A 20,193-nucleotide genomic window follows, 5' to 3' on the forward strand; every position below is an offset into this window, starting at 1 on the left:
TGATTATAAACGATGATGAGATCAATATTGTTAGTCATGAAATAGAACATAGTTGCTCAAACTTCCTTTTGTTTCTTTCATGTTGGGTGTTTTTGTAACCCTATCCCCGAGAGGGTACATACAGTAATGGGAATGGACTTGGGTTTATTACATCCCAGCGTTAAATTAACATGTTAAATTAAGGTCCCCGTGTATTTTCTATCATGTTGTACGCCTGCAAACACAACAAGCCCACAAATTGGTATTTGACAAACTGCCGACGTGACATCCAAGTGGGGAGGACCTGCTGCTCTGTGCTCATCATCCCCGGGCAGTACAGCTGCCGCCCGGGCCGGGATGGAGAAAAACACACGGTTGGTGTTTTCGACAACTTGATTTTGAAGGGTGATTTTTCCCACGGTCGCGTCGCGAACAAACGACTGAAGCGACGGGACACATGTTTTACCAAAGCTGACCAGAGCGGCCAAAGTGAAGCGATTGAAGCGATTTTCAGGTCCGAACGCACTTTCAGTGTGGTCAGCGCTGAACCACTCGAAATCTATTGTCCCTATTGTGCATATCATAGTAGGTGGATATTCAGCTAAATAAATTGAAGATTTGGCCAAAATAGCCCACCTAGAAGCTCAAGCGTCATGAGGCGACACATTCTGAGCTTGTAGAATATTTTCTGCAAAGAGGTTTGTTGCAGAGGGAGAAAATGAGGGGGACAAAGATAGACCCATGGGGGATCCAGCAGGTCAATAATCTACTGTATATAAGGTTTAAGTGGTTAACACTTTCATCAAACATTATTGTTTATGAACAGTTTGCATGACAGATGTATCTGTAGTTTGTTTTACAACCATTTGAACAATGTCACTGCTAAACTGTATCAACCAGGGTTAACACAGAGGGACAGTGTAATTCACTATTTGGTTGTCATAACAACAAACACTTAGATGACATGACAAGATGTTGATCAAAGTGACACATGAGCTGTTGATGAAATTACTATTAATGGTAGCAGCATTACTGTAGCTCTGCAGCTGTTCTACATGAAGATAGAATCTTACCAAGAGATGTTCCTGCTTTGACCTGAGAATAAACTGTATCTTCACTTTGTTCTGGAGCTGCGGATTCAGTCAATGGAAAACAGAAAGAAAGTTTTAACAGAAATGATGAGTAGTGCATTTGCATCCACAGTATGTTGATTCAAGTGTTTCAGTCTTTAACCATATGAATCTGTCTAGCTGTCTTTTCATTATCTAGCTGTATTTTCTCATTATGTTTCAATGGAACTGATGTATTAAAACTCCTAGCATATTGTGAATTGATCGTGTATGTACTGTAGGAGGAAATACATTTCACGTACCTTTCTTATTCTTGTTTTGGTAGTTAACCTGTGCGTAGGTTACATCTGCTTCTACACATCAAAAGAACAAAGAAATGATTTAGGCAAACCTGTTCCTCCAACGTGTGTGTGTGTGTGTGTGTGTGTGTGTGTGTGTGTGTGTGTGTGTGTGTGTGTGTGTGTGTGTGTGTGTGTGTGTGTGTGTGTGTGCGCGCGCGCGCGCGCGCGCGTGTGTGTGTGTGTGTGTGTGTGTGTGTGTGTGTGTGTTTATACACACTCTTACACCGAAAGAACCACAATGGAATAAACCCTCCAGCTTTTTTGTTGTATCCTTTTGTCCGATTGTTCAGATATATGTGTGTGTGTGTGTGTGTGTTTGTGTGTGTGTGTGTGTGTGTGTGTGTGTGTGTGTGTGTGTGTGTGTGTGCGTGCGTGCGTGCGTGCATGCGTGCGTGCGTGCGTGCGTGCGTAACGTCAGAGTTGGCATATCTATCACATCGGACCCAATGATGTGCTGAGTGGGAATTTGGTCATTTGGTGGTCATTTGAATGAGTCCCACTAATCTTAGATTAGATGTTGGCCTATTTGACAGTGCAGAAACATAATTGCCTTGATGCCTATAACATTAACGAGTGTCAACAAACGTAAGCTGGACACAGACACACACACCTGCCCTCTACAGTGCTCTAATTTGAAAGTGACTGGTGTCTGTCTCATTTTTCTCCAAAAGCCATTGAATAATATGATTAAGGATTACTGTGATTATGGTAAACTCACATTTCATATCACACACACCATGCAGTAAGAACTCCTGTAACTTATTAAACATTTTTTATTTTTTTTAAACCGATACCGATATTTTCCAATATTACATTTTTCTGCTAATATCGGGAGGCTGATAATATCGGACATCCCTAGTTACAACAGGTATTGCATAACCGGAGGGGCATGCATTCCCAACGGGCCTCGTTCCCAACAAGCCTCGGACCACTTTATTAAAACATCGAGGGCTTGGAGCACAAAGGCGTATGTGACATTTTCGTCGAAACTGACGTTTATATATAATTTTAAAGGTTTCTATGAGCTCTATCAGATGGGAAAGGTATATGGCCAGTATCACGCTAGTATCATGGTCATTATCATGGTCAGAATCATGTCAGTATCATGGTTGGTATCATGGTCAGAATCATGGCAGTATCATGTCAGCATCATGTCAATATTGTGGTCAGTGATTAAATGATTAAAATCAATGAAAAGCTATTTTTTTCACTCCTGTCAAATTCTGAAAATGCCGCTTACGGCCTTTGTGCTCCAAGCCCTCGATATAAAGTATTTTCATATGCTGCTATATTGGATATAAATAATGAACTTAAATAAATGTGACCCGTGATAAATTAGACCCAAAAGGAAATCAAATGTACTACAGTGTGTAGCTCAGATAAACAGTTTACTGAGAGAAAACATTGATATGTACCTGTGTGTGATCCAGTCTTCACTTCAGCATACAAAGAACTCTCAAATGGATCAGCAGGTTTCTCTGTGGAGGAGAAACTCTGTTAGGAACACTTTTATTTATGTTTAATAGCTACCATACAAATTTTTAGAAAAAAAAAAAAGGCAGGGGACGCGCTGTGAGAGCTGCTGTGAGGAGCTGCTGTGAGGAGCTGCTGCTAAAGTCTGTGGAAGACACTTTCCAATAGCTGTCCATCGAAATGTCTCTTGGATAACTATTATATGCTGCAATTATAAACTTTTAAAGTCTTTTTAAAGTCTTTTATTTGTTTAACATGCGGTCAAAACGCTCATGTGCGGTAGCGTGGAAGCTAACGCTAGCCGTGGATTAGCTCTTCCAAACTTTTTCTCCAGACGGTGTGGCTCGTTTTTTAGCCTAGATCCGCGTGGAGTCTTAGTGTATGGAGGACTGAAAGAGCAGGGAAATCTCCTAGTAAAGAGCCCTGAACCCTCTACAGTTACTCGGAGGACTTTTTCGACGACAACGTGCTCAGTGGACAGCTAATAGCTGGATAAATCCTCTAGCTGCTGCTAATATAGCTACAACTAAGAGCAGGGAACACTCCAACTAGAGCCCTGAACTCTCTTCTGGTTCGATTCGCCCCTACCGCGGTGTGGCTCGCTTTCAGCCAGGATCCGGGGGGTCATGGCGGACGGTACTGGAGTTGACAATGACTCGGCTGGTCGGGGACCGACACACAAACGGGTGCATTCCCGCAGTAAACCTATCATCTATACGACATCAGACGGGCAAGTAATCGTTGAGGATGAGCTTCTTAACTTCTTGGCCATCAAAATTAAATCATTAAACCAGGATGACATTGTGCTGCTGGCCATTAATACTTTCGATTCCGTTGAAATCGAGGCATCTAAGAAAATACTGTTTGAAGTGTGTCCATCCACATCACTTCGCTGCATCTCTCATAAAGGGATAAACAAGGATGCCAGTAACATAAAACTATGCCTCAGGGTACTGAACGAATGTGGGGAGGACATTCCGAGGTTTGTCTCCCACTACCTGGACGATCTACCACCTGTTTCCTACTCTAGTATGGACGTATCCTGTCTACTAAGAAGAATGGAGCAGCTCTACACGGAGGTTTGTGCCCTGAAACATGTATCACACCGTCAGGCTGACATCTGCGAGAGTGTCCAGGCTGACACGGTGGCCATCAACACCCGACTGAGTGCCCTGGAGCACCCTGCCCGGGAGCAGTCTGCTGCTGCTTCGTCACTACAGGTGGCTCAGGCTGCCACCCCTGCGGCAGATACACCACGCTCTACACCTCCGGTCACACCGGGGGAGGTGAAGGACCATAGAGAAGCATCAGCGCCAGTGGCGAGTGCAGCAAATCCCCAAGCAGAATGGAGTGCCGTCGTAAGGAACGGGCGGCGGGGACGTGGACCAGCAGCGGAGCAGTCTGGCTCAGGTCAGCGGCTTCCCAGACCAGCAGCTCAAGGGAAGAAGACAGGCGCGTCTGCTACGGTTGCTCACGGAGCAGGGAGCTCGGTTGGACGGGCGAGAAAACCGGCAGCAGCGGCGATCATCGGTACAGGAGCTGTGAGTACCATACAGATAATTAAAACGAAATTGGTGAGTGTTTTTGCCACCAAATTCCACCCGGATTTGGACCCCGTTATTCTATCTGACTATCTTAAAAGTCAACTTGGCCGTGAGGTCACTTGCCTTAAGATTGAGACAAAAAACAATAGATTTGGCTCTTTCAAAATCACAGGGGAATGCAATGAAGTCAGTGAAATGTATAGTCCTGATATCTGGCCTGAGGGTGCCCTTGTACGGCGCTACTTTGAGCCCCGCAAGAATGGAGTTTCTGGAACTAATATTCATGCTGTTGTGGGGTCACTACCTCAAAACCCCTCGAACTAATCATGAAGATAGTTTCATATAATGCCCGTGGCCTCCGTGTGGGACACAGTGCTGCTGATAAAGCAAGACGCTTAGTTGTTGACGCGCTGTTGGAAGAGTGTGATATAATGTGCATACAGGAGACATGGCTTTCCAAGCAAGATCTGGATAAACTGAACTCTATACATGCCAATTTCCATGGTGCCGGTGTATCCACCACTGACCTTTCCTCAAAAATAGTGAGGGGGAGAATACCTGGTGGAGTAGCCATATTATGGAATTCGAAATATGACAAAGCTGTGAAAGTGGTCATGCAGTCTAAATGTTGACTGGGCTTTAGCAATAGAAGTAACATGTGATGACAAGTCTTTTATACTCTTGAATGTATATATGCCGTATGAGTCAGCACAATCTGAAGATGAATTTCTGAATAGACTAGCATTTATACAGTCCTTCATTCAGGTTAATGACTCCACATGTGTATTTACCATTGGTGATTTTAATGCTGATTTATCTGATAATAATGCTTTATTTGCAAAACACCTGCATCTGTTTTGTAAAGACTCTAAGCTAGTTATTTCGAGTGAATCCTTGTTACCTGACAGTACATATACGTTCATTAGTGATGCTTGGCACACTACATCTTGGCTTGACCATTGTTTAAGCACAGCTGATGCTCATGCCTGTATAGACAGCTTGGAGGTATGTTATGGGCTGGCCATCTCAGACCACATACCGTTGGTAATACATATTAATACTGTCAATATTCCCACCACTATCAACATTGATCCTGATATTAAATCAGGGAGGATAGACAGGTCAAAACTAACCAGTGAGGATATTGACTATTACACTGCCACTACTGTTAAATTGCTTGATTGTATGAACCTGCCCAAGGAGGCACTCAACTGTCATAACCTGAACTGCAATAACGTGCAGCATGGCACTCAACTGTGTGCCATGTATGATTATATTGTAGAGGCTCTCATAGCTTCGGGTAGACAGTTCTGCAAAAAAGGGAAAAAAAAGGTACAAAACATTAAGCCTGGTTGGCATACAATTGTGGCTGAGCATCACTTGGCGGCCAGGTCAGCTTTTAAGTGCTGGAACGAATCTGGTAGGCCCAGGCAAGGTGCTGTGTTTGAGGAAAAAAAACTCTCTAATGCAAAATTTAAATATGCCGTTCGCTCTGTAAAAAGACAGGAGAACACCCTGAGAGCTGACTCTTTGGCTAGTAAACTACAAAGTAAAGACCTCTACGATTTCTGGAAAGAGGTTAAAGTCATGAACAACAGTAAAACCTCATTAACATAGAGGGTGCATGTGGCCCGGCTGAAATTGCCGAAGTATGGAGGAAACACTATCACAAATTATTTAACTGTGTAAGTAGTGGCACCGTGGCAGTAGGTCAGGTTGATCCTTCAGATAATGTACTGATCAGGGCTGATGAAGTGGTTGATGCCATCAGGTTGTTAGAAAACAACAAGGCTTGTGGCACGGATCTTATAACGGCTGAACATCTAAAATATGCTAGCAACAAAATCTGCTCAATGTTGGCCCTGTGCTTCACAGGACTGATGGGTCATGGTGTACTGCCAGAGGGAATTACTTCAGTGCAATTAGTACCTGTCCTCAAAGACAAGGCAGGGAAACTGAATAGCATTGACAACTACAGACCCATCGCTCTGGCAAGTATCCTCTCCAAAGTCTTGGAAAGAATACTGCTTATGCGATTAGAACTGTATGTCCTAACTGCAGATAACCAGTTTGGATTCAAAAAGAAACACGGTACTGACTTATGCATCTTTGCACTTAAAGAACTAATTGCTAACTACAGTAATCATAATTCCACTGTTTTCCTATGCTTTATTGACGCTTCGCGTGCTTTTGATAGGATCAACCACTTCAAACTGTTTCAGAAAATGCTTGACAGAGGCACACCAAGAATCATTGTTCGTTTACTGGTATTCTGGTATGCTAATCAAAAAATGCATGTCAAATGGGGTAATGCATTATCCGCCCAATTCACTGTTAGTAATGGGGTTCGGCAGGGGGGGATTTTGTCTCCTGTATTATTTAATGTATATATGAATGATCTTTCGATTGAACTAAATAAGTGCAATACGGGATGTTTGGTGGGAAACACAATCATCAATCACCTGATGTATGCTGATGACCTGGTTGTACTAAGTCCGTACAGTGGCGGGTTACAACAGCTACTGAAAATATGTTCTAAGTATGGCACGGACCATGACATTATATATAATGCAAAAAAAAGTAGTGTCATGATTGTGAGAAATAAGGATGACAAGCAATTGTCCTTTCCTACCTTCTCTCTAAGTAATAGTCCATTATCATTGTGTCAGGAAATTAAGTATCTGGGCCACATCTTTACTGACAACCTCCAAGATGATAGAGATATCTCTAGGCAGTGCCGCATACTGTATGCTCAAGCCAATATGCTGCTTAGGAGATTCAGCATGTGTTCAGATCATGTTAAATGTGCTCTATTTAAAGCATTTTGCACTCCTATGTATACAGCCTTCTTATGGTGCTCTTACAAGAAGGGTAGTTTACGGAGGCTCAAGGTGGCTTACAATGACGCCTTGAGGATTCTACTTAAGGTCCCCAGATGGCATAGTGCCAGTCACTTATTTGTGACACGGGGAATTCACACCTGTGAGGCGCTTTTGAGGCATTCCATGTACGGATTTATGTCTCGACTGGATAAGTCCAGGAATTGCATTATTGAGGACTTAGTCAATCCTGTGAAAAGCTGTCTCAGTACTCATCCAGGCTTCGGAAGCACTGGAGAAATTGCCTATATGTGTAATTTGTGTGTGTCAGTATGACCTCGTCTGTTTGATGTGTTTTTATCAATTTTTTTATTTTTTTATTTTCTTATATATGTGTCTGTTTTTAACCTGTCTGTAATTATGGACCCCCTGTGCGTCTGGAATAAAGTTTGAATTGAATTGAAAATTTAAATAGTGTACACTGTTATGAAGACTGTCACAGTGTTATGTGATGGACAGTGTGTAGTAGTTGATCTACTTTCATATTCTTTTATGAATTTCAAATTAATTATGATGCATGCTCTCAAACACAATGACCCCCATTTATCAAACTTGCGTAGACCAAAATTGAATCCGCTAATCTCAATACAGCTGTCCGCATTTATCAACAATCAAAAACAGGTCTCAGCTCGCGGACACAAAGCAATGTTCATTGTAAGCATAGTCTGAAAATCTGACTGGCATCTACAGTACAGGATTAACAGGTAACAAGCATTTAAAATTGATGTATTACAAATAATCATATTAGGTCAGATGCTTATCAGTCACCCATTTAAACGGGAGCGTTAAGAGTCATGACATACCGGCATCTGGCTCTGAGACCTACAGTACTGTATAAGCGTGTGCATGAGAGGATTTTCATTTAGCAAAACACTAGCATACGGACGTTTCCAATGCACACTGCAGCTGGAGTCATATCCTCTGTGCTGGGTGAAATTAATGTTGAATAGGTATTACATTCATTTCATGAATGTTGGTGTTATTCGTGTACTAATAGCTTGACAAAGAGTATTCCCTCACAGATAATGATAATCACACTCGTAAACAGCGGTGCAGATTCCAGTGTGCCATACACACAGGCCACCGTGGAATGCTCCGTATGACGGAGATATGGGACCACTTACAAAATTATGTTTGGCATGTCTATTCATTCAGGAGCATTCATATGGGAAACATACAACACACATTTAGTAAAATGTTTGTATTTATGTAATGCATGTTTCAGGTTTTCATTTAGGATATATTTTAAAGTGTCATTGGTGGCTAGAAGCTAGTGGTTCACTACTCTATCTCTGCTCCTGTTGACACATCAGAGATGTTTTAACACCACATTCTTCTGACTATATGACACTTAATTTTCATTCAATTGGACTTGTGTTGCAATGACTGTGGTTGTATTTTTGTTATATTCGTAACATGTATTTGGTAACATTCCCACATCTGAGAAGTTCCTCTTATTGGCCAACTTCATATTGACAAACTCCTCTGAAACCTCTGAAACGAGGGTGGGATGAAGATCGTTTTTTAGCCCGACCATTCTTACGCTGTGATTGGCATTATAGTGGTTTAATACATTGCATGTGAGCACGTCGTAAGGCTATTCCTGCGCTCGGATCGGCGCTGGTTTCATTCCATTGATAAATGAGAGCCAATGTACTGTGTTATTTCCTCATGTGCATGAATGACAACATAAAACACACATGAACTCTTTCATACACACACAAATGTGGGCTCACTGGGCTGTGTTGAAAACAACCACTACTATACGGTCAATAACCTTCACCATGAACATATTTCATATGAATGTCATGTTGTTTGTTTGTTTGTTTGCTCACCCTTCTTTTTCTTGCCCATATGTTTGAGTTCAATCTGTGAATATGTCACATCACTGGACTCAGCTGCAGGCTCATCTGAAAGAAAGAATCAATCTTTAAATTCACAAGTATATAACAGATCCCTCTATGAACATCCTCATCTAAATAAGAATGTGTTATCATGAAGTACAGGATGTGCTACTGTACACATGTATAGTGGCTTGAGAGCCTTTGACTGTTTCATAGACGTAGATAGATAGGTTAATTGTATTGCTGTTCAGATGACTTGGTTGAAACTATCTGTAAACATTACCTTTCAAAAACAATGCCTGATTGATTGATTGATTGATTGATTGATTGATTGATTGAAAGGCTGACCATCTTGAAGTGGGGAGTGGCCATCATCTGGACGTCCTCTCTGGTTGGTCCTCTGGTCTGCTGCTGAGTCCTGATTGGTTCCCTGGCACTTGACAGGTCTATTTCAAGAATAAATATTTAGCATCATAAAGTGGTAGTTATTTACAGACAGACAGACAGACAGACAGACAGACAGACAGACAGACAGATAGATAGATAGATAGATAGATAGATAGATAGATAGATAGATACATTTATCAGAGACAGATGGACAGACAGACTGCACCAGTGTATTCTAGAGGTATCTCTCACATCCTGAAAGATGACTGGGATGAGGCCATGAATAATAATTAAGCAAATTCTCATAATTCCAGGCACAAAACAAAAATAAATCAGTGACAACCTTCAATATTTGCAAAAATGAAACAAAGGAACTAGCAAAGAAATTGTTCTAGAATTAGTCAGATCTCATCTCTTGGTTTCATCTGGAGGTGCGTTTAGACTGCTTAGCAAACATTCAGAGTCTAGCAGTTTTTTGTTTGTTTTTCTGCTTTTCCCATCAGCCACCAGTGTTAGGTTGGCAAATCCATCTCAATCTATTATCCACCACCAGCTTGGCAGTGCTCAGTATGAATTAATTAACCCAGTCCATCCCCCTGTAATTGTCGACTATCTGTGAGAAATGTATACTTCCAGTTGACTAACGACATTTGCCACAAGGGACAGTCCTATAAACAGAGATCAGTACCTACCTGACACAGCATGTATCTGTAATAAAAAGAGTAAAATATGTTAAATAGTGTTTTACACTGCAAGCCCTCTGTGTTCAGTATGATAACATTCTAGGATATATTGTGATTAAAGATATAAACCCTGTTTGAGTGGTACTTACCTTTAGATGTTCTGTATCGACACAGCAGGAGCAGAAGGATGGTCAGTAGAATCAGAACAACAAGTCCTACAATCAACCCCACTACATGTAAAGAACTCTGTTCCACAGGTTCAGTCACTGGAGGTTGAGTAGATTCAGACACTGAAGACTGAGTAGATGCAGACACTGAAGGTTGAGACACTATAGAGGCAATGAATAAATAAAATGAATTAATAAGTATAGTTTCTTCTTCTTACAAGTTACAAGTGTACAAGGTACAAGTGCGTAATAAAAATGCATTTTCCGGAGGAAACCGAAGTGGGCGAGTGGGCAGAAAGGAAGGTATAGGAATTTGGCCGGGGGCAAACACCAGCGAGGGAACAAGGGCACACTGGTGGCAACACAGAATTAAGACTAGCAAAATGCATACATTTGTGTACTCACTGCATATTTGCACACTGTTTAAACTAATACTGTCAAAATGATCGCGCTAACGGCGGTACTTTTTTTGGAATTAATTGTGTTCAAATATTTGACGCATTCAACGCATGTGCAGAATGGCCCGCCCCGAACGCTATGTTACTTTCGAGCTGTTGCCCACACGCACCCGGTAGCGCAGGCTGCGCAGCCTCTCGTCTGCAGTCAAAATAAAAAAATACACGTTCGCTACTCACCAAAACAAAGACGGTTTTAAGATGCTGAAAGCCTACTTTCCTTAATGGGAATACTAAGAGCCCCACACCTCACGTCTAAAATACAGAAAATAAAATATTCCACCGGAAGGAAAAAATGTTGTCAATAGAAAAATGTCATTGACCAGATCTGTAGGGAACGCAGTGGAGTAACTAAAAACATGTTTTCCTTCCGGTGAAATATCTTATTTTCTGGCCAAAACGTGTATTTTAGATTGAGGTGGGGGGCTCCGAGTGGGCTTTCAACATCTAAAAAACGTCTTTGTTTTGATGAGTAGCGAAAGTGTATTTTTTTATTTTGACTATGACGAGAGGCTGCGGCCGCTGCGCAACCGGGGGGGTGTGGGGAACGGCTTGAAAGTAACATAGCGTTAAGGAGAACTCCTTCTAACACTATGGACCAGAGCTAGCCCGCTCCATGCATCTTCCCAATAAGTAGAGAGAGAGCGTAAAATTAAACAGGTCCATTTGGCAGTGGTGGAAGAAGTACTCAGATATTTTACTTAAGTAAAAGTAGCAATACCACAATATAAAAATACTCTATACAATTAAAAGGCCTGCGTTCAAAATGTTACTTGAGCAAAAGTGCAAAAGTATTGGCTTCAAAATATACTTAAAGTACCAACAGTAAAAGTACTAACATATTTGAAAAGATCTACAAGCTCACAACGCATCACGATGCGAAACATTGTGAGCTTGTAGATCGGCTATTTTCAAATAGCCTATATATAAAATAGGGCTAAAGTGGTTCATGTATGTTTTATAATGTAATCATTTATATCTGCAAAGTAATTAGTAACTAAAGCTGTCAAATAATTGTAGTTAAATTACAATATTTGCCTCTATACTGGAGAAGTAAAAGTATTGAAAATGGGAAAACCCCAGTAAAGTAAACATTCCTCAAAAGTGTACTTAAGTACAGTGCTTGAGTAAATGTACTTAGTTGTCGTCACCTTATTAAACTAATGGCCTAAGTCATTTTTTCAAGGTTTTCAGGAAAAATTAAAAACTGATTCAGAACAAAACTATATGATATTTCTTAATCATTTCACCCAAAATGTTTATAACAAATTATGACTATTTAAATAGAAATAACACTGTCTGTCAGTTATGTAACATAAGATATTGAAATAGGTTTAAATAGGATTAAATCCGACTTAGGCCAAAATAAAAAGCAAAACAAATTACAAAATGGCCTAAATCAGTAAATAATTTGGCTTAAGTCACAAAAACATGTGACTTAGGCCAAACAAAAGGCCTATTTTGTCCTAAGTCACACTAGGGAGTTAGGCCATTATACTAAAAGGGGCGTGAACAGCATGATCCTTTTCAATTAGGAGTTGGGCCATTTTACCAGAGGTGGCCAGTGTCATGAGGACCTGACTTAGGCAAAAATATCATTTCCTCAAAAAATGACTTAGGCCATTAGTTTAATAAGGTGACGTTGTGTTAGTTACACCACTGCCATTTGGTTTCATTCTACACTCTTACGAGTTAAAGATCTATAAGGGTCCATTTGGTTACCAACTCTCCATCATTTAACTGGGGACCACCTGGAACGCCCTCCAGGACCACTGGTGGTCCCCGGACCACTCGTTGAGAACCACTTGTTTAGAGAAACAAAAAATGTGTTTTGCAAAAAACTGCCTCCTGGTGCCGCTATAACAGGCTCATCTGAAAATTTAAGGTCAGAGGTTCTGAATTGGCATCCAGGGAGTGTGTATTCACAGTTTCGCTTCGATCAAGCCAATGATGCCGGAGATTAGCTGTTCACACACACACACACACACACACACACACGGACACACGGACGGACGGACGGACGGACGGACGGACGGACGGACGGACGGGGTGCAAAACATAGTCTCCCCATGCCTATGGGCTGGCGGAGACAATAAACAGTAACAGCAAATCAGTGTACTCACATACTGCCATCCAGCTCTGTGGTGACTCTCCTCCAGAATATTTACACTTGTAGAATCCCTCATCAGACTTAGATACAGCAAGTATGATCATCTCTCCATTGGTTTTAGTTTGGACTAGTTTTTCATTGCTATAAAAGTCCACGTTGGAGAGAGACGAGCGTGTTCTGTGTTTGCATTTAAGAGAGACAGGATGTCCCTCAGTCACAGGGTGAACAGGACTCACCAGGATGACAGGACCATCTGTAAAACAATTAGCAAATTAAAACCCACATGTCCACATGGTAACATAACATTCATACTGAACTAATACAAAAGCATGTTTTCAATGAGTTGATGGAATGTTGCAGTATAGGTAGTTAGGTATTGAATTAAGTAAATAGACTCACTATGTACTGTGATGTTGACAGCATTGCTGTACTCTCCCAGTCTAGACTCACACCAGTACACTCTGGTGGCAATTATGTTTTGATTACCATAGTATATCAGACTCCATTCAGTAGAGTTTCCCTCACAGCTCACTGAGTCAGACTTAAACTCAGAGAGGAAGTGTTGAGTTCTGTTAGAACTCACAGTGAGAGAAACTAAAGAATGAACATCTAAAACACAACAGAGGTAAAAGAAAGGAGGAAAAAAACAGTGTTAATGACAGTTAGCTAAACTCAGGAAAAGTGAGAACAAGATCAGAGAATGTGAGCGAAAATATGAAGAATAGTAAGTAAGGCTGTCATGTAGGCCAGCGGTTCTCAACCTGTGGGTCGGGCGCCCAGGGAGCTAGGCCACATGTTTTTTTTTGGGGGGGGGGTCCCCAGATGACAGTGAAGTGACAATGTAGGGATTTTTAAGACATTTTTAATACCTAAAAAAAGATCATTACTGCATCTAAAGTAATCAACAAACTATACTTTTAAAACTGGTCAAACATTGGCCAAATTGTCAAATTATATAAGAAAGAGGCAAGTCGATCTACAAGCTAGATCTGCTATTTTCACAATATTTATCTGTGGAACGAGTCAAACTAAATGTAATGCCTCAACTCTTACAATTCCAAGAGCTTGTCAGGGTGGGGGGTCCTCGGTTCACATATGATTATTTTGGGTGGTCGCACGGCCTGAACAGGTTGAGAACCACTGATGTAGGCTATCTAGGAAACAACCTAGAAGAATGATGCATTATAAATAAACTCACCACCAGACCACACAGACTGAGGTTCACTGTATCTAGTGTAATAAAGTGGGTCTCCTCTCCCAGCGTTACACGCATATTCTCCTGTGCCTGTAGGATCATGAATGATGTAGGAACCTTCTACAGTTCCATTGATGCTATCAGGTAAGAGCTCATACGTGTAGAAGGAGAATGATGGTGGTTTAGGAACAGCTCTGTACCAGTAGAACCTCCAGTCTGCAGCTGGTTCTTTAACCTCACAGTTCAGAGTCACTGAGGCTCCAGGACTCAACCATTTTGGAGACACACTGAGAACAGGTTGCGGTTTGTCTGTTGGAAAGCACATTTCTCTGGATGAAAAACAGCTCTCAACGTGTTTTTTGTTTTTTTGTTTTACTTTTTTTTAGCACAGAAACACAAAGCATGCTAAACAGATTCTGCCAACATGTAACATCCAGACTGGATTGTATATATTACAAAATGTCAGAATCCACTTTGTTTGCTCCTGTTTGTGCTAAAAGAGTGACTTTGAGACATGTTTCACTCTGCAATGCAGCTCAATGTGGAGTATATTTTGTAATATCAGTTTCTAATCATCAGAACAACCATTGAAGATATCTCATCAATATTTGGAGTTACAACATGGTAAGGTATCATTTCAACTCAAACCTCTACCGAAATGTAATTTTGCTTTTACCTTCACAAGCAACACCAGCATCTTCCCCGTGACCACAGTTGTGTTTTCCAAATCCTGGATGGTTGCACTGTGAGAGACTGGATTCATTGCCTGAACAGCTGACATCATCCAACCAGATCTTGCCCACACCCTGTCCGAAGAATGCCTTCTCCTTTGCTGACAGAGCCCTTCCACAGCCTAACTGTCTACACACTACCTTGGCATCAGGCAGATCCCAGTCATCATCACACACTGTCCCCCAATTGCCATCATAGTAGATCTCTACTCTGCCAGAACAGGAGTGTGGTCCATTGACCAGCCTCACTCGATGATCAACTGAGTGATAAGAAAAACATGAAACTTAATATTGTTATAAGAAGAACAGTTTAAACTGCATTGTGTAAAATGTCATAATGCCTGAAAATGATACAGTATGTGATGCATGAAGGTTTATTCTAAGACACACAGCATTGCCCCCCCCCCCCCCCCCCCCCTTCTAGAGCGTGTTATCAACACTTGTTTTAAAATGTGATCATCCTCTTCCATACACATAATTCCTAGCCATCTCAACAATGTAAGACAGGCACACCAAACGACTTGGTGCAGCTACTTGCTACGACCTCGCTCGTGGTCACCTCTGCAGGGTTCAGGTGCAAAAGTAAATAATGATATTATTTGTGTTCTTATAATACTGTATACAATGTGTCTGTTAATATTATGCTAATATTATATTTTTTCATTGCTCTTCCTCATGGACCGACTTGCGGATTATACCAGTGTCAATCTACTTCATGTGGATTATGCGGTCGACACGCACTGACATTTTACACCTTAATCCCATGTACTACGCACTGACTTTTGTCTCTTTTTTTGTGTTTTTCAAGCACCTTAACTAACGTCCATAAGTAGGCTATATCATGCACAGTATAGGCTACATCTGCTGCTATGCTCATACCTTATCTCAGGTACCATATGTAAATATGTAGATCATTTCTTGGTTTTCTTTGATCTCCTTTTTCCCTTTGCCCCCCCCCCCCCCCCTCCTTCTTCCCTTTCTTTTTTTCTATGGAAATAACAATACGATGGCCGATTTCACCCACTTTTTGACTTCTGTAAACATGTGATATGACAATAAAGCTGATTCTATGTTCTCACTTATGATGTACTTCTAAAATCTAGGAGTTCATTGACATGGCCACATCTAGAAGTGTTGACGTGCAATGTTTATATGGCACTGAAGACAATGTTCAACCTTTTCTCAGAACAGATCTACAAGCTAATTATACGTAGCATCGCAGTGTTGATAGCTTGTAGATCTGTGTTTTATTTTTTCTTGAATGAGCTGCTCCACGGCTCTGAGCAGCTCTATGCAGCACCTGAACACAGACACACCGTGGCTCAGACAAAATACAACCGAGACAGCCAAGAAGCCAGAGCGCTTTTATCTCGGTCAGAAACAAAAACTAATTGTGTTCATTGCTACTGTTGCTTGGATGAGTAATATGTAATAATATCACTGTTTTGGCAAAATGAATAAGTTACACTACTCATTACAGGGGAAAGTAATAATATTACAGTAACAACTGTAATAATATAGCTGCAAGCAGCGATAATACAGGGCCAGACATGGAAACTAGAGAGAGAGAGAGAGAGAGAGAGAGAGAGAGAGAGAGAGAGAGAGAGAGAGAGAGAGAGAGAGAGAGAGTTTGTGTGTTTGACAGCTTACTAGTGGCTCCATTTGACTACACAACACAGAGAGAGAGAGAGAGAGAGAGAGAGAGAGAGAGAGAGAGAGAGAGAGAGAGAGAGAGAGAGAGAGAGAGAGAGAGAGACATGGAAACTAGAGAGAGAGAGAGATAGAAACGGAATAGATATGAGAGAGAGAGAGAGAGAGAGAGAGATATGGAAACGGAATAGTTTGATGAGAGAGAGAGAGAGAGAGCGCCATGGAAACGGAATAGATTGAGATTGTAGATCGGCTATTTTCAGAATGAAGTATGTCATACGTTGAAAAACGTACTCTCAAATATGCATTTCAGGTTATCTTTACCATTTGCACATGTATTCATTGATACAGTCATGTTGTTTGCAATTCAACTTAAATGAAGTCTGCAAGTGAGGCTTGAACTGACGACCTTGAGATTGTGAGGCACTCATTTAAGGGAGACGCCATTGGACCAACAGACAAGGAACTGTGAAAAAGGAGATCACACAGATGATACAGTTTCACGCAAATAGCTGAAAAATCCTGGGTTTAAGTGTTTTTCAAACTGCTCAAAATTGCGGACAATCTAAGGGCGGAGCTTACTGGTCAAAGCGATAGATGTGTTCCTCATGAGTCAAGGCACAAGTGTAAGCAAGTTTCACGACTTTCGGCCAAACGAGGCATGACTTTTGCCTGTTTAAAGTTTGCATTTTCAAAAAATTGCTATAGCGCCCCCCTTTGGCCAATTGGAGTGAGATTGGTTTCAGTGATATTTGGAATGACTCTCTACATTACTGCAACGTTTCAAAGAAATGTGAGTCTTGCATGTATGTGTTAGGGGCAGATGAATAATTTTCATAAAACTGCAATAAAATCTATGGAATCCTGGGATTTTGGAGCAATCTGCACGAAACGTTTAACACTTGAACTTTGGACCTCTGCCGACAACTTCTAGGCGGCGGAATTTCCATAAGTGAAAAAATGCAGAAGTTAGGAGCCAATGGCTGTTTTTCATGTAATTCAAAATGGTGGGCGATCTAAAGGTCAGAGGTCAAAAGTCAGACCACAAAAGTTGTCGGGCATGAAGAGACGCATGTGTGTATCGAAGTTTCATGGTTGTAGGTCAAACAGGGCATGAGTTGTACCTGTTCAAAGTTGGCACTTTCAATTGAGTGCTATAGCGCCACCCTTTGACGAATGAGTGTGAGAATTATTTCTTGGTAGTTTTTCATGAGCATCTACCATATGGCCGAGTTTCGTAAAAAGCGTATGCACGGTTAAGCCAGAACTGGCAAAAACAAGTATTTTTCAAACTGCTCAAAATTGCTGAAAATCTAAGGGCGGAGCTTAATGGTCAAATCGATACGTGTGTTCCTCATGAGTCAAGGCACATGTGTAAGCAAGTTTCACGACTTTCGGCCAAACGAGGCATGACTTATGCCTGTTTAAAGTCTGCATTTTCAAAAAATTGCTATAGCGCCCCCCTTTGGCCAATTGGAGTAAGATTGGTTTCAGTGATATTTGGAATGACCCTGTACATTTCTGCAAAGTTTCAAAGAAATGTGAGTCTGCATGTATGTTTTAGGCGCAGATGAATAATTTTCATAAAACTGCAATAGTTAAAATCTATGGAATCCTAGGATTTTGGAGCAATCTGCACGAAACGTTTAACACTTGAACTTTGGACCTCTGCCGACAACTTCTAGGCGGCGGAATTTCCATAAGTGAAAAAATGCAGAAGTTAGGAGCCAATGACTGTTTTTCATATAATTCAAAATGGTGGGAGATCTAAAGGTCAGAGGTCAAAAGTCAGAGTGTGAAAGTTGTTCAGCATGAGGAGACGCATATGTGTATCCAAGTTTCATGGCTGTAGGTCAAACAGGGCATGAGTTGTACCTGTTCAAAGTTGGCATTTTCAATTGAGTGCTATAGCGCCACCTTTGGACGAAAGATTGTGAGAATTATTTTTTGATCGTTTTTCATGACCATCTACCATATGGCCGAGTTTCGTAAAAAGCGACAGCACGGTTCAGCCAGAACTGCGAAAAGTGGCAGAAGAAAAAGAAGAAGAAGTGACAGAATACTGCCAATAACAAAACAGGTCCAGAGCTGAGCTCTGGCCCTGTAATTAGTTGTAACTGTCTATCACTACCCATAATGCAATGCATTGACGTTGTCTCACCATCTGTTTGAGCAGGTCCACAGCAGATGAGGAAATACAGCACTGTGTGTGGAGAGAGAGAGAGAGAGAGAGAGAGAGAGAGAGAGAGAGAGAGAGAGAGAGAGAGAGAGAGAGAGAGAGACCCAGAGGGTTAACATATCACTGACACTTACCCTAATACCTTTTAAGTGGGCTAGCCTGTTTTATAAACTGGCCCAGATTAAACCCTGGGACCAACCCACCAACCCACTTCAACCGTGGGCATAGTTCGGGTGGGGGTATATTTGGGGCTTTTACACCTGGAACCTTCCGATCCCCAAGTGGACACTCTACCTGCTGGTCTCAACCGAGACCAATGGTAGCAGCTTGTGTCGCAGATCGCGAGGGCACTCGAATGATGATGATGACGACTCTACCTCCTGCGCAACTACCTCTCCTAACTGAATACAGTTTGATTCATGTTCTTGTTCATGCTCATTTAATAATAATATAATAATATTTCACCTATAAGTGTATTCATCATAGTTTAATATTCAACTATGTTCTCCTGCAGCTCACATGTGGATGTAGAGCTGTGTGTGTGTGTGTGTGTGTGTGTGTGTGTGTGTGTGTGTGTGTGTGTGTGTGTGTGTGTGTGTGTGTGTGTGTGTGTGTGTGTTTGTGCGCGTGTGTGCATGCGTGTGTGTTGTTCTGTTGGTCCCGCGTTTGCTTCCTGTTTCTCTCACTGACTCTCTTCCTCTCTTTTCACTCATTTTGTCAGCTGAACATTTAGACTGTATCTATAATCAAACACTTATACTGAGAGAACCTCAGGTTGACTAACATTGCATGTAAACCTCCTAACCACTCATGTTGGGCTTCCATTTGCTCCAGATAAAAAATAAATAATAATACATAAAATAAAATTAAAATAACTTTAATAGCCTTGTTTAATAATAAAATAAATGGAAATAAGTGCAGAACTGAGTGCAGATACTCTGCCTGACTAAATGAAATGAAATAGATAAAGTAAACCAAAACAAAACAAGATAAGAATACTCACATGATATTATGCAGGTTGATGCAAACTTCATCCTGACATGTGACTGAATGCTGCGTAGTTTGATGCAGACTACAGTACAATACAGTTGGCTGCAACGTCAACGTCCTGTTTGGTAAGATGCTCAACCCAATATAACATAGGAAGTGCTTTTGTGTCGGCACTCACATGTGTCCCCTTCCAACAGATTGAGACACACTTAGCGGGTAATGAAAAGCCACAAATGAGCTTAATACTACACATATACTTTTTGGGGCGTTTTTTTTTTTTTTTTTTCATTAATGTTCCGATTTCAGTGAATGACATGTCTTTTGAAAGCTTACATTCTATTATTTCATAATCTGTAAAAAGATGACAAATGACCATGGGCTACTTGTGTCTCATACCATAGTGGGTCACATATTCTTAAGACTTTTGAGTTGAGCACGTCAGTTCCATCGTCTCTTGGCTGATCAGGAGGGGAGCTCGAGGTAGTCAATGACTTATGAGTTTGGTGCCTGGACTGC

The 20,193-nt window shown here is 41.3% G+C and overlaps 1 protein-coding gene across 1 annotated transcript in view; it reads right to left on the minus strand.

Annotated features, from left to right (window-relative positions):
• Positions 1 to 19,728, minus strand: part of LOC311057145 (scavenger receptor cysteine-rich type 1 protein M130-like) — a gene marked incomplete at its 3' end in the record, with an annotated part of 248,967 nt that extends 229,239 nt beyond the window's left edge. Inside the window, exons 1-3 of the mRNA XM_084074096.1 lie at positions 19,691 to 19,728; positions 18,670 to 18,711; positions 14,804 to 15,118 (exon numbers count right to left, since the gene is read on the minus strand). Of these exons, the coding sequence (XP_083930222.1) occupies positions 14,804 to 15,118; positions 18,670 to 18,711; positions 19,691 to 19,721 (388 nt within the window). The 5' untranslated portion in view covers positions 19,722 to 19,728. The remainder of the gene's footprint in view (positions 1 to 14,803; positions 15,119 to 18,669; positions 18,712 to 19,690) is intronic.
• Between the last annotated feature and the right edge of the window lie 465 nt (positions 19,729 to 20,193).

The sequence above is a fragment of the Gymnoscopelus microlampas genome, assembly GCF_963454915.1.
Source record: "Gymnoscopelus microlampas genome assembly, chromosome: 12".
Taxonomy (NCBI): Eukaryota; Metazoa; Chordata; class Actinopteri; order Myctophiformes; family Myctophidae; genus Gymnoscopelus; species Gymnoscopelus microlampas.